Source organism: Balaenoptera ricei, chromosome 7, assembly GCF_028023285.1.
Source record: "Balaenoptera ricei isolate mBalRic1 chromosome 7, mBalRic1.hap2, whole genome shotgun sequence".
Lineage (NCBI taxonomy): Eukaryota > Metazoa > Chordata > Mammalia > Artiodactyla > Balaenopteridae > Balaenoptera > Balaenoptera ricei.
Window position 1 is genome coordinate 66658797 of NC_082645.1, and position 14234 is coordinate 66673030.

Consider the following 14234-nt stretch of genomic DNA (forward strand, 5'->3'; position numbering starts at 1 on the left):
TGCTCAGTTCATTGGTTTTAACAATATGCTCATAAGAAAGCTGCTGTTTTTCTTCTGCAATTAAAGCAGCTTTCAAAATGGTGTCCTTTACAAAAGCTGCAGCTTCCTGTTCTGAGTCAAGTGCCTCAACTGCAGGGACCGTTAACGACGTCTGGCGAAAATCTTCAGGAGCCTCTGGTGTGGACGTTGCTTTACAGGGGGCATCAGTCATGTGTGTGTCTTCCAGAAGCACGAGCAGCTCTGCGGCACAGGTGGATTCACCCCACACATTCTCCGCTTTACAGACATAGAAACCACTATCTTCTTTCTGAGGGTCATTGACGATGAATGTCCCGGAACCATCAGGATTATGAATGATAGTATAATAAACATTGGTGCAAAGCTGCTTGTTTTCTTTGAACCACAAAACAGTAGGTGCAGGCTCTCCAAGCACCGTGTACTCAAAGATGGCAGGGAGCCCCTGTGCACAGTGAATTGGTTTTAACTCCTTAAGGAAGTAAGGAGGACAAGGACCTTCGAGCTTTTCCAGAGATTTCTCTTCTGCTGATTCTGGTTCTTGGAACCCCTCTCCTCTGGAATTTATTTTCAGATAGGCACTACATATTGCCTGTCCGTATTCATTACTGGCAATACATGTATACTCTCCCTCATCCTCTAATTTGGTGAACAGAATGATCAAGCTGTGATCATTACCGTCAAAAACAAATTTGTAGTCAGCTGAAGGGGTTAACATTACTCCATTAAAGAACCACTGAATTTGGGGCTTGGGAATACCAGTGACAGTAACAGACAACTTAGCCACATCCCCTATGCTTATTTCAGCATTTGACACTTCTTTGATGAAAACTGGGACACTGCCTTCCTTTTTGGAATCGAATTTAGTTGAATGAACTGGAGGTTGAGACAAAAGTTCAAGTGTTTCATTTCTATTAGATAACTGAAGGCCAGAGCTAGAGGTTTGAGGTCCTTCTTCCTCAGCAGACAGAAGAGAACTAGAAAACTCTGTATGGGGAAAAATGATTATTATTTTACTATCAATTTTACTTAAACAAAGAAGTCGTCAAAGAATTATGCACCAATTGATGGCCTTCTTCTGTTTTGTTCCTGAAATCATTAGATTATCTTGAGGTTAATTTAACAAAAGGCACATTTCTAAAATTTTAACCTTAGCTTATTATATTATATGATTATAAATACTGTACTGATGCAACTTTCAGTCCATTTCATTTGTGTTAGAGTTTATAAACTTTACAGATGTTCTTATGAGTTTTCCTTTGTGATACAGTCCCAATTCTAAAGTCTGAGAAACTGCTGGCTGGCTAAATATTGCTAATCAAAGAATTCAGGATCCAAATGTTTTTCTTTAAAACATAACTTTTAAATAAAAATTCCACTAAATATTAATTAATTAAAAAAGAATTCAGGATCATTTAAATTTCTAAAAAGATCCAGAATTATTATTTACATTTAGAATTTTCTTGAGTTTAAGAGTGATCTTCATTGTCAAATTGAAGACTGTTTATTTTCAAAATAAAACATCTATGTTCTAGTTACTGCTTATAACTGTTTTCAGTTACTAGAAATGGAAGTCTTCTTTTGCCTGTGTAAATTGCCCTATTACTTCAACAAAGCTTTTTTAATGAGGCTTATGTTAAGAAAATGGGAGAATCGGAAATGAGAGAAAACTCCAACATTAGTTATATTTTATTTTATAATTTTATAATTAACATTTAATCATATTTTATTGCATGAGAAATACCTACACAGTATTACTGAACAGGAAAACAAACAGTGAATAACAGATACTCTTTAAACAGTATCATGGACAGGATGAAAGATGTAATTTGATAACAAGGAATTAGCTTTTCATTAAATCTGTTAGGTAAATAGAACAGCTCTGTTAATAATAGTTTTATTACCTTACCTAGAGCTACAATAGTTTTACTATTGTATTAGTTTACTCTACTTGCATCACATGGAATAGTCTTAGGCTTTAATTCAAATGTATAAGCAGTAAAAGGCAGGACTCCAGTATCTGTTGGCTTATATAAATATACTGGTAAAACTTACCTATAGCATGTAGAATACAAACTCAGTTATTACTATTTCAGTTAGTAAGCTGCAAAAACATTGATTAATTTCACATACTAATGGTGACCACTTAACATTTAATCTATAATGTATCACTCATGTCAGCTTTCCCTTTTCACTTGAACTCCCAAAATATCTGTAAAGGGAGTGAATGTCAGTATAGTGAAAATACCCCTACTCACTAACGTGTTGAAATATTTTCAATTGTTTTTCCTTTCCTCTAAACATGGTATATTAACTATACGAAAGATACTAGATGAAATTCAAGAGTCCTGAAACATGAAAGGTGTAGTTAAAAATACATGTAGTAATAGCAGCTAATAATTATGTCTAAACTCTACTATGCATAAAACAATGAATTCTTTATCCAGCATCAGAGAAATTCATATTTCAGACTTTTAAGTTATGTGCCATTGAGCCAGAAAATAAAAAATTCCATTTAATTATCTACAACAATTAATAAGTAAGTCAAAAAAAAAAAAAAAAAAAGTAAGCCAAGTGTGGGCAAGGCTTATTTTTCTTTATTCAGTCATTGTTATTCTGAATATCCTCAAGTGCAATGAATTTGAGACTAACAGAATTCTAATGAGCAAAGTCAAATAAAGTCTACCTTTTTATAAGCATAAAAGTATAGTTTTCAGCCCTTACTGCCAATCCGATATGGTGTTAAAACTTTTTTCTTTTCTTTCTTTTTTTTTAAGAACAGGTTTGAACTATTGTTATGCTGTATAATGTTTGGGTAAAGTGTGCTTATCATGTTTGTCATGACCTGAATTTCTAATTTATTTAAACATCCATTATGTGACTCAGAGTAGAATAAATCCTTAAGTCCCTAAACTATAGAATTAGTTTTATTTCAGGGATTTATGATGTGATATATTAGAGATATATATATATATTATATAATATATACATAATATAATATATATATTATATATATATTATGATGTGATATATAGATATCATATCTATAATTATGATCACAGATATTGTCTGCTCACTGGTTGAAACAGAAATGATGGTTCCACAATAGTGTATCTATCTTGATAAGTTATGGTGACTCAAAGAAAGCAAAGCGAATGTTCTTTGGCGGGTGGGGTGGGTGGGCTGTAAGCCTGACTGGTCTGTCTATATCCTACACATTCTCCCAGTTTCTTCTTTAATTTGAAAGGCTTTTAGGGAATTCCCATCGTGGGAATAAAAAATTTGACAGACGAAAGAAGCATAATAAACATGATTGGATATATGGATTCTCTTGAAAATTAAATTTAAATTAAATGATTAATGTTTTAGAATTAAAGTAAAATTAATGTATTTAATATGACCATGTTATGTAAAAATTGCTCAATGCAGGGGAGAAAATAGCCATTAGGTGACAGTGAGTAATTTACAGAGTTGGAGGAAGAGAAGTCTCACAATCAAATTACTATATTCTATTATTCCTCTTGTCATCTGTTGCAAAACTAAAATGTATTCCGAATTATATTAAGAAAAGTTACCATTGGGATGACACAGAATCATAGTTGAACAATCACCTCTGTGGTCTTTTGGTCTAACCCTTCGTTTTCAGATAAGAAAAAACTAAGTTTCTTTATGTTTATTACAGCTTATACGAGAAGATTTAGTTCACAGTGGCACATAGGTACGTTAAGGATTTTGTGAATTTACTATAATTATAATTTTGGAAAACAAAAACAGCCACTTTAGAAACATATATGTTTATACATCTTAAATTTGAATGCTTATTAATTTCTAGTTTTAAAAATAAAATTCAGAGAAAATGACAGGAAAGCTAATTATCTTGTTATTTGTATATAATCTGAAATACAAATTACCATATTGCTTCAATACTAGAGATGTCCCACCTTCTTTTTCTAATTTTAAAGATTCTGAAATTATACTGCAGTTTAAAATTTATATATAAATGTAATACAGTAGTTTCTTGTCCCACCCCCAGTCCAGTATCAAATTAATGCTGTATTTTACACTTAATGCTATCTCAGAAATTGAGAAAATGAGGTAGTTCCAAAAGTGGAAAGATATTTATTTGCATATTCTGCAAATGTCTAGGTGAACTCTACCCACCAAGAGAGCACCATTGGTCCCTTCAAAAGCAGCAAGAGTTAAAACACTTAAGAAGAGGGATATTAATAATGAAAATATTTTTTAAAGAGCTAAAAATAAATATGAAGATAGCAAGGTAAAACAGATTATAGAGTTAGTTACCAATTGGGCAAAGCTGGTTTCTGTTGCTGCTTGGTTTGTTCGAAGTCTGAGTAAATAAGCATGTATTTGGGTGCAAAAGAGTTATCGTTTCCAAAATGACTTATACTCAGAGCAGAGAGATTTTACCTTACCAATTTGTCTATGTGGTCATCTGACATGGTCTTCCATTTCACATTTTACTTGACAGACACAGTTTATCTGCTAAAAGAGAATGCATTCTGCGAAAGCACTTTATGGAGTAGGAGGGTAAAGTAGAAGTACCAACGATTAGGTAGCCAAGGAGATGTTTAATAGTGTTTGATGATTCACAGCAGAATTGACACAGGTGATAATTCCACAGTTTAGATTATAGAATATTTACATGTATTACAAACACGAGATTTCCACATAGAGAAACTGTTTTCCCTGGGGTTTTTCAATGTAATGTGTTCGAATAGAGTAGATGTATTTGAAGATTTATTAGAACTATATAATTTGGAAAGTGTGAAAGCATTCAAGTCAATTCTCATCATTATGGGGGCACTAACACATTGCATGAGGAGCTTTAAATTAGGGTGAGCACTGCACAGGCCTCAGCCATGCCCGATTTGTTCGTAGCTACACACCTGTACTCACCTTCGTCCTCCTTCACTAAGCTTGTTATGAACAGGTTGTGGAACCCTATGCCACTTTCCTCGGCACTGAACCTTGTTCCTTGCACCAATCTCCCATCTTTGTACCAGTAAACCGTGGGCCTCGGAGAGCCACGGACTAAACACTGGAAATAAGCTGCTGTACCTAATGGCGCAGAACAGTCAGAAATACCTTTGATAAACCTGGGAGGCCCTTCCTCCACCTGAAATTCAAAAAAGCTGTCTGAATATTTGCTCCTTAAGACTAATTCTTCCTTCACACTGCTCAATGTCACTTTACTTTTCTTTGACAGCAGAGCCAACATTTCGGAATCTCCCATGGTGAGGAATCCCCGACAGATAGCCTCCCCTACATAATTCACAGCTCTGCACCGGTACGTTGCACTATCGGAAAGACAGACGTTGCGAATCTTAAGGGTGTGACTTCCCTTCTCCTCACTAATCACATATTTAGCGTCATCTGGTTCAATACACATATATTCTTTATACCATTTCACTTCAGGAGTTGGGATGCCTATGACTGAACATTTGAACACAGCGTCTGAGTTTTCTGGAATTCTAAAATCACAAATAGGCATTATAAAGCGAGGAGGCATTTCAAATACTTCTAAGTCAATTTTTAAATCTTTGTCTTCTTCCTCCCTTGAAGCCATACTTGGATTTGCTAAATTCAATGGGAGAACATCCAAACTCACAACCATGCTTTTATGATCAGGAGTAAATTCAGGAACTGTGACTATTTTCACTTGCTTCTCAAATTCTTTAACATCTTTTTCACTTAATTCAACTTCCAGGACAATTTCTTGAGGAGAAGGGGTTCTTGATGACCCATTGTTTTCCAAATCGAACTCCATGACATGCTGATGTATTACTGGAGGTGGGAGGGCCACTGCTCTCTCTTTTGGGGGCACAATGTCTACATGTGCAAAGCTCTTTGCTTCCCCTATGATGTTTACAGCATGGCACATGTACTCGCCTCCCTCTCCTTTTTGAATGTTAGCAATTTCCAAAGAACACACATTACCCACCCTTTCTATTTTGATTCTTTCATCTGGCTCTAGCAAAGATTTATTTCGATACCATTTCACACCAGGAACTGGAAGGCCCTCAACTTCAACAATGAAGCCCAAGGTTGTGTTTTCATAGATCTTCCTTTTGGTCAGAGGTTCAATAAAAGATGGAGGCATTTCATTGTCTTTTGGTTCAATGGCTTCATTGGGCGTGCCAAAGGAATCAGAACGCCATAATTCATAAGCTGAGCTTCTCTCTTCTGTAGGTGTGTGGAAATGCGCACTTGATGGACTGTCCTCCCTTTCTAGTTTTGATGGGCACCTTTTAAAGATTCCAGTGGGGTTTGGTCCTCCAGTAGGAACAGAATATCTTTCAACTGTTTCTCCTCCTAAAGGTGTAGAATATCTCTCTAGTGTCTCCCCTGAGGGCGTGGAATATCTCTCTAAGGTCTCTCCAGGAGGTGTGGAATATCTCTCCAGGGTGTCTCCTGGGGGTGTGGAGTATCTCTCCAGGGTCTCTCCAGGGGGCGTGGAGTATCTTTCCAGGGTCTCTCCAGGGGGTGTGGAGTATCTCTCCAGGGTCTCTCCAGGGGGCGTGGAGTATCTCTCCAGGGTCTCTCCTGGAGGTGTGGAGTATCTCTCCAGGGTCTCTCCAGGGGGCGTGGAGTATCTCTCCAGGGTCTCTCCTGAGGGTGTGGAACACTTTTCTGTTACCTGTCCTTCGGAAGGTGTTGAGTACCTTTCAGTAGCTTCCTCTAAAGGTGTGGTCCTTTCAATAGTCTTACCTCCTAAATTTGTTGAGGATGTTTTAGCTGTGTCTATAGGAGCAAGATACAAATCAGGAGACTCTGGAGTTTCAAAATGTTCAACAGAGGATGGTGGGGTATAAAACTGATCTAGCTCAGAGAGTGCTTCACTGCTTGTACTTCCCACATCAATTGAAATATCAGATTCAGGAGAAAATGGGCGTCCTAATGACTCCTGTTGCTGGTTGTAGTACTCATACACAGTGCTGAAACTTACTTCTTCGACCTCCATTGATGTGACTGATTCACTCTGGACAAGATCTGCCTTGTGCTTGGTGTCTGCAGTCTCAGGAACTTCATGCTTTCCAGCAGCAAGTAAGTACTGTGTTAGGGAGGTCTCACATTCCATTACCTCCGTTGTATGTGCCTCATCCAACTTAGGAGGGTTTTCAGAAAAACAAGTTTCTATCTTTTCTCTTTCAGTACTGGAGAAAGAAGTTTCATTCTGAACTTGCATTTCTTCATAACATTTTTCTTTTCCAGGAGCATCCAATTTCTCACTTATTTGTTCATTTGGATTCCGTTGTTCCTCAGTCATCAAGAATGGAAAGTGCTGACTCTGGGAAATTTTTCTGCGGCATGTGTCTGCTTCCTGAACATCACTTATGTGGTCTCCCAAAATTCCAGCAGCATACCCCTGTGTCCCTCCATCTTGCTTTTGAAATGACGCCAACTCTGGTTCCAAAGTATGCTCCTCCTCCTTTTTAGAAACCTCTATAAGCTTTTCCTCACTTGCTTTTTTCACATGTGAAATGAAACTCCTATATCCATTTTTCTCAGAAATATCAGTTTTTCCTACATCTGTGGATGAGGTTGAAAGTAGAGCACGCGATTCACTATGGATGTCTTCAGAAATAGTTTTAAGAGAAATATCAGTATTTAAAATTTCTAAATTTTGTTCCTGCATATGTTTTTCCAAATAAGAGGCATTTTCATCACTACCACTTTTCTCCCTCACAGTCCTATCTAAAAACTCCTTACTGGAAGAAATCTCTGGATTGGTAAATATGTTACTTTGTGCGCTTTGAGAGGTATTCTGTGTATCAGATTGTAATGTTTCAGTGCTAGGAACTTCCTCTTTATATGGTGTTTCCTGCTGTTGCCTAGTTTCTTGCTCTTGAAACTCCTTAGCTGGGTCTCCTAAATGAGAATACATTTGTTTTTGCTGTTGCCTAGTTTCTTGCTCTTGAAACTCCTTAGCTGGGTCTCCTAAATGAGAATACATTTGTTTTAGATCAAACACAATGCTCTCAGCCTCGGCTGTTTCAGAAGCAGGATGCTGGGTTTGAAAATAAGCTTCTTCTGATTGATCACTATCTAGTCTAACTTCTTGAAATTTTACATCCGCATTTTCTATTTGAGCATGAAATTGCTTTAGGTCAAATGTAATAGGTACTTCATGTTCAGCCCTTTCAGAAACTGCAGATTGCTCTATAAGACCTACTTCCTTCTGTTGTTCCCTCTCTTGTAATTCAAATACCTTATGAGTTTGAGAAGAAAGCAGCTTTAAATTCATTACAATGGTAGATGAATCTTGTTCAGTGTTTGGAGGCATTTCCTCTGCCTGATGCATATTTGTGTTTAGGTTACTTGATCTTGATTTTCTTTGCTTTAAGGGAAAGTCTTTGTCATCAAGCTTCTTTTGAGGAGGATTCACAAATGATTTCTTGGTAGGTCTCTTTTCTAGAACGCCTTTTTCTATGTGTTGCAACTTTTCAAATGCAATGATTCTATGCCTCACCTTTTTTCCTGGGTAGTATCTCCCTTCACCAAAGGGTCCTTCGTATACAATGATGGACGATTCTTTTGTATTGTAGCCATCAGAAGTTCTCTCAGAGTGGACATTTGATAAATAGTCACTTTGGGCATATTCTTGCACGTTTTCCCTTTCTGGTCCACCAAGTTTCCCCAAACCATTTCTTACCTCTTTCCTAATTTTAACTTCACTGAAATCATCAACAAATGGATAGACAGTCCCCTCTGCTTGGTGTAGCTTTGATTTTTCATTTACATGTTCCTCTTTCTCTTCATCCTGACATTGTATGAGTTCAACTCGGAGAGGCTTGTTGATTGTTATGGATCTAGAAGCAGCCTGCATAAATATGGGCAGTTTTTCTCTAGAAGATGTGCAAGAAACCTGGCCTTTCTGGTCTATCTGTTCAACTGTCTCAAGGCTTTGAAAATATTCTCTTACAGAATATTCTTTTATATTGGATTGGGGAGTAAAAGGACCGGCTGGATAATCATAAAAGTGTGCCCTTACAGATTCTCCCTGAATGTGTTGATCTTTGGAATATTTGGCATAAATTCCACCCATATTTTCTAATTGACTATATTCCCTGTGAGTGACAGGTTCCACTGTTAGATCTGAAACACTCTCAACCATTCCTGAATTGTTTTCCGCAACACATTCATATTTTCCAGAATCTTGAGAATTAACATCATTAATATATAACCTGTGGCTACAATTAATTTCTTCAAACTGGAACTTCTGGTTCTGCTTTAAAAGGACTCCATTGTGGAACCATGTCACAGCTGGTTTAGGCTCACCAGACAGTGAACATTCAAGGACTATGGAATCCCCTTCTCTACAACTGGCATGCTTTGGCATTTCTTGTAACACTTCTGGCGGCTCGTTAGTAATATCAGATGAAAATATAAATTTGTGCTTTGGTGACCGAGTAGCCTCATCTTGAGGTGTTGCTTTAGGCTCCAACTCCTCCAGTTGAAACAACTCTCTTGACTCTTTATCCTGTTCTGGGGTAGGAGTAGCTGCCGTTATCTGAATTTCTACAGGAAAGGAAAGCAGTTCTATGTCTGCAGAGGGAGGAACTGGTGCGTTAGCTTTTAACATATGGAGATTTGTTTGGCCTTCTTGTCTCAAAGATGGAGGAACGCCTTTTGCTTGGTCAAACACCAATGTCAGCTCCTCTTCCTCATCAGTGTAGTCATGCAACACGGGGACCCTATGTGCTTCGACATCATGCCTTTGTTTTGACTTCACTTTAAGTACACCGGTTGTTTTTACTGTTCCATATTGGTTAAACAGCACACAGGTAATGAAACCTTCATTTTGAGGATGGACAGAAGAAAAGGTTAACGTCGAATAGTTTTTGAAGGTCTGAGTGATAAAGCCTCGATTACATGGGATTGGTATATCATTGTTATACCATGTTACTATGGGTTGAGGATATCCTTGAAAATGACACACAAATTCACAGCTATCACCTTCATAAACTTCTTGAGATTCAATTTCTTGAAGAAATGAAGGTGGGCAACGTTGTGGATGTTTTTGGAAAGAATTTTCGAAAAATCTTGTCGTTTTTTCTTCCTGTTCAGTTTTGAATTCATCGACTTTTGTGGAAGTAGAGTGTTGAAATTCTCTCAAATCATCTTTTCTTATTCTGTCAATATCTAATGCTTCACTTTCTTGAATATTTACAACTGTATCAAAAGATTCACTGGTGTATGGTATAGTAACTTGAGACACCTTTTCAGGGGTCTCATATATTTCCTCATTCTTACTTACATTTGTGATATCTTTAGATGACTCTACAATTTCCATTTGGGTCATAAGTTTTTCAAGTTGTTCTCTTGCTTGGATATTCTCATTTACTGGAATCCTACCATAAAAATGGTCCCTTGATAGACTTTCTCTTAGGAATGCCTCTTGGCTCATTCTCATTTCAGTCTGGAGAATTTCCTCATCAACAGTAGTTTGAAAGCTTGTGGGAGGTTCTCTAGATTCTACATTTTGATCCGTTAGATTAGGAAGGACCTGTGGATCTTGGACAATACCCTCAGCTGAATTACCTACCTTATCCCTATTGTCAGCTAGATCAGATACAGACCTGCTTTTCATTTCCTCTCGAGAGAACAGAACGTCTTTATCACTATCTTCACTTCTCAAAGTTCTTGAACTTATTTCAGATGACAAATCTAACAGAGATAATTTCTTTTTCTCCATTAACATTTTTCTAGCCTCCCGTAAATGCTGCAACTTCATTTTGGTCTCCTCATCCAGGAAACTTTCACCTACATTAAGCCATCCCCTTGTGTCAGATTTACTTTCTAAATATTCTTCATCATACATTAAATCTGTTTTCCTGACAGGACTTACTGTCTTAAAGTGTATAGTTCGCATGATTCCCTGTTGTTCCACATCTTGTTTCTTGTTAAAGGGACAGCCAGTAAACCTCAGGTCAACCTTTAATCTATCTTCTCTCCTTTCAACTAAAGCCTCCATATTTCCATGTGTCTGTTCTGCCCTTTTCAGAAATTCTAAATATTTCTCATCTTGCCCTTTTTCAATAACAAGCAACGATGCAGTTGATTCAGCAGACCCTTCACTATTAATTGCTAATAACCTATAACTTCCAGAATCTCTGTCTTGGACCCTTTTAACCTCTAAGCTGGAAGAGTGATGATGTAAATCACTCTTTGTTTTTATAACCCGTCGAAGACCTGTTGGGATAGGTCGATTGTTATGAAACCAAGTCATTTCTGGAGTTGGACAGGCAATTAATCTACATGTAAAAACAACAGGTTCACCCTCGAAAACATATTTAAACATAAGCTTTTGAGTAAAAGAAGGCTTGAAATATTTGAGCCAGGAGCTTGTAGATGATATTCTACTTGCATATCTTTTAGCAGCCATGGAGCTGTGGTCTATGTCTTTAGAATCTGAGAAGGCAACACGGGTATCTCTTTCTGAATGTTCAGATGCTTCCTCAGAGAACAATTCTGAAAAAAAGTTCAATTATAAAGCATTTTACTATTTTCCATAGTATTTGAAAAAGTTGAAAATAAATGAAATTGCAAAATAGGAAATGAAATAAAGTGCATGCTACAGATTCTCACAAATCCATAAAAAATTTCACTCACCATATTTGTTCGAATAAACGCAACACCATGCTCTGTTTAAAAGATTCTGACACGAAAATCGTTCGTTGTCTGGTCTTTTCTTCAAACTGCTGAAATTTCTTCTTGAACAAGCAAAAATGCATTTCAAAATAACATGTTCCTGTGCATATTTGTTTTGAGAGCAGGAAGACTGTTCTTTTGATGGCTAAGAGGAAAATCTTACCTGACTTGCAGAGAGTGGAATAAACGCCCTTTCTGATCCTTTTGATTATAGATTAAATTATTGTATTTTTGGAGAATTAACTATCTAAGATATATATACGAGAACTATAACCATAAATGATTAGCTAAAATAAAATAAAATAAAATGAGAAGGCGTTTATTCGAACTAATACAGCCATAAAGTCACGATGTTATGCAAAGAAAAACAGGCAATAAGGATCACATAAGGCAGCTATCTGCAAGCCAGTGTAAGAGACATATCAATGTTAAAATGATGTATGTGCATGAAGTATAAACCAGAATGGGAATGTAACATTTTCACACACCCTAAATAAAAACGCATCTCAATGATAATTCATTCATGATGTTGCATTCTGAGAATGACAGCTAGGTTATTGTCTATTGTTCAGTTTAATTCACTGTGATTTTGTAAACAAACTTCTACTTCATGATTTCATGCATTAAGATGACAACCTTTTCTAATATACGTTTTTGAAAATGGCTGCAAACATGAAGTTGATTATGGCTGATAAATTATAAATATAAGATTTTAAATTACCATAAAACAAATTACTGTGAAATGCATATAACTATCAGCATACTAAACCAGGCATGCAACACAGTAATATATACTGTAAGAGATATATTTGTACATCTATGTCATTTTTCTCAATACTACTAACAGAAGGCAGCTCAAGGATTCTATCAATCCTTCAGAATTTCCACTTAAATCTCAAATTCAACATAACCATACCTTTCATCTCCATCTCAACCTGCTCATGCAACACTGATTCAGGAGCTAGAATGCAAAAACAAGAGATTTTCATGATTAATTCCATGTACTTTCTGCCTCAATTCATGATTCATACAATTACAATTTTCTCTTTACTATAATAGAAAACTACATCCCCCAAATGCACCCCCCAAAATCCATGCCAAACAAATCAATGAGCTGATAAAGTACATGACAATGATGAAAGATTTTTAAATATTTTTATTTTAGGTTCTCTATGAAATTTCCACTTTTAGTCCCACAATTCCCCATGCCTTTCACATGCACTGAGAAAAGCAATACACAAACAAAAGGAATATTTCTTTTTTAATGTCTTGTTGACTGAATACTTGCTAGGAGATGAAATCACATTTAGAAGGAACATGCATTTTCTAACTTGCCACTTTTAACTGAGGGCTATTCTCAGTTTTCCCTGCAGAATTAAGAGTTTTCTGCTAGTAAATACTCCTTTGATTTGAACCACCTTTAAAACTTCACGCAAAGTCCAATTATATGTTAAAGAGCAGAACAAAGAGTCTTCAACTCAAAATTACTTTTATTACATAAGGAAAAGTCACAGCCTTTAGACACAATCGTTTCTGGGGTGGCTTCTGGGAAAGCAGGTGCTCAGGTAACACTCTCATTCTCCCGTCTGCATGACACAAGTCAGTGTGCTTGCCGCCCTGGCTTCTCAGTTCCTTGTGGTCTTTGGCATGAAGTTATTGACAAACTTGATGTTTTCTTTGACGATGCTCTCTTTACTTCATGGGTTGTTTTAATTTGGGACTCTTTGAGTGTTTTAATACTTTTAGTGTCTGAACCAAGGGTAATTTTGGTAAGTGCTCTGGTTTGCTATTCTTTTGCTAGGTAAGAATAAAGTTTGGAAAAGGAATAAATTAGTTGTGTTTGTAAGAGTAAAACACACGTGGAATTTAGAGAAGATGGAATGTCATTAGGATGAGAGGGAAAGCAGCACGTTAGCCCCCAAACTAGGATATATCTATGCTTACTATGCACATAAGAACTCTACTCAGACTTATGGGGGTTCACATTCCTACCTGATTTTCATGGATAACTAGCCTATGTAAAATTATTAGGCCAAAATCAAAGAGGAACAGATAAAGACTGGCCTATATTAGATAATTAGATAACTGTGCCTGATCCTTCACTCTTCAAACGCTGAAAAGTGGCTTCTCTTTTAATTTTCTTAAGTAAGGGAGCCTGGACTTCCCAAGGGAAAAAAATATGTTCATGTGCCAAGAACAATTTAATAATATAATTGTTGGAACTGAGTGAACTGGAAATCCTGAGGCAAAAATGTCCAGCTCAAATCCATTCTGGGAACATGATGATGAAGCACTGCCCTAGGGCACTAGGTTCTTTAGGAAGCGAGTTGAAAGACCTACATTTCTCCCACCTCCACAACACACCAGCGCCCAGTGATCTTGCTGCGGAAACCATCACAGTTGTCACCTACGTGACTTGTAGACAACGCCTCCAGATAGATAGTTTCTTGTGTGATTACTGTGCTAGCCAGCAGCTATGGTGAAACTGAGGGTCAACTTTCTGGATGGTGGAATTTTCTACCTAATTTGCATAATTAGACCTCAGT

General features: G+C 36.8%; 1 protein-coding gene across 45 annotated transcripts in view; it reads right to left on the bottom strand.

The window, feature by feature from the left end:
- The window catches only part of TTN (titin), a 285370-nt gene that overhangs the window by 212849 nt on the left and 58287 nt on the right, over positions 1 to 14234 (bottom strand). For 44 of the 45 annotated variants that reach the window (XM_059928202.1, XM_059928193.1, XM_059928195.1 and 41 more), the window contains one exon: positions 12605 to 12649. In XM_059928202.1, the coding sequence (XP_059784185.1) occupies positions 12605 to 12649 (45 nt within the window). Of the gene's footprint in view, positions 1 to 4584; positions 11509 to 12604; positions 12650 to 14234 lie in introns of those variants that run through there. The other variant, XM_059928224.1, reaches the window with a different exon arrangement.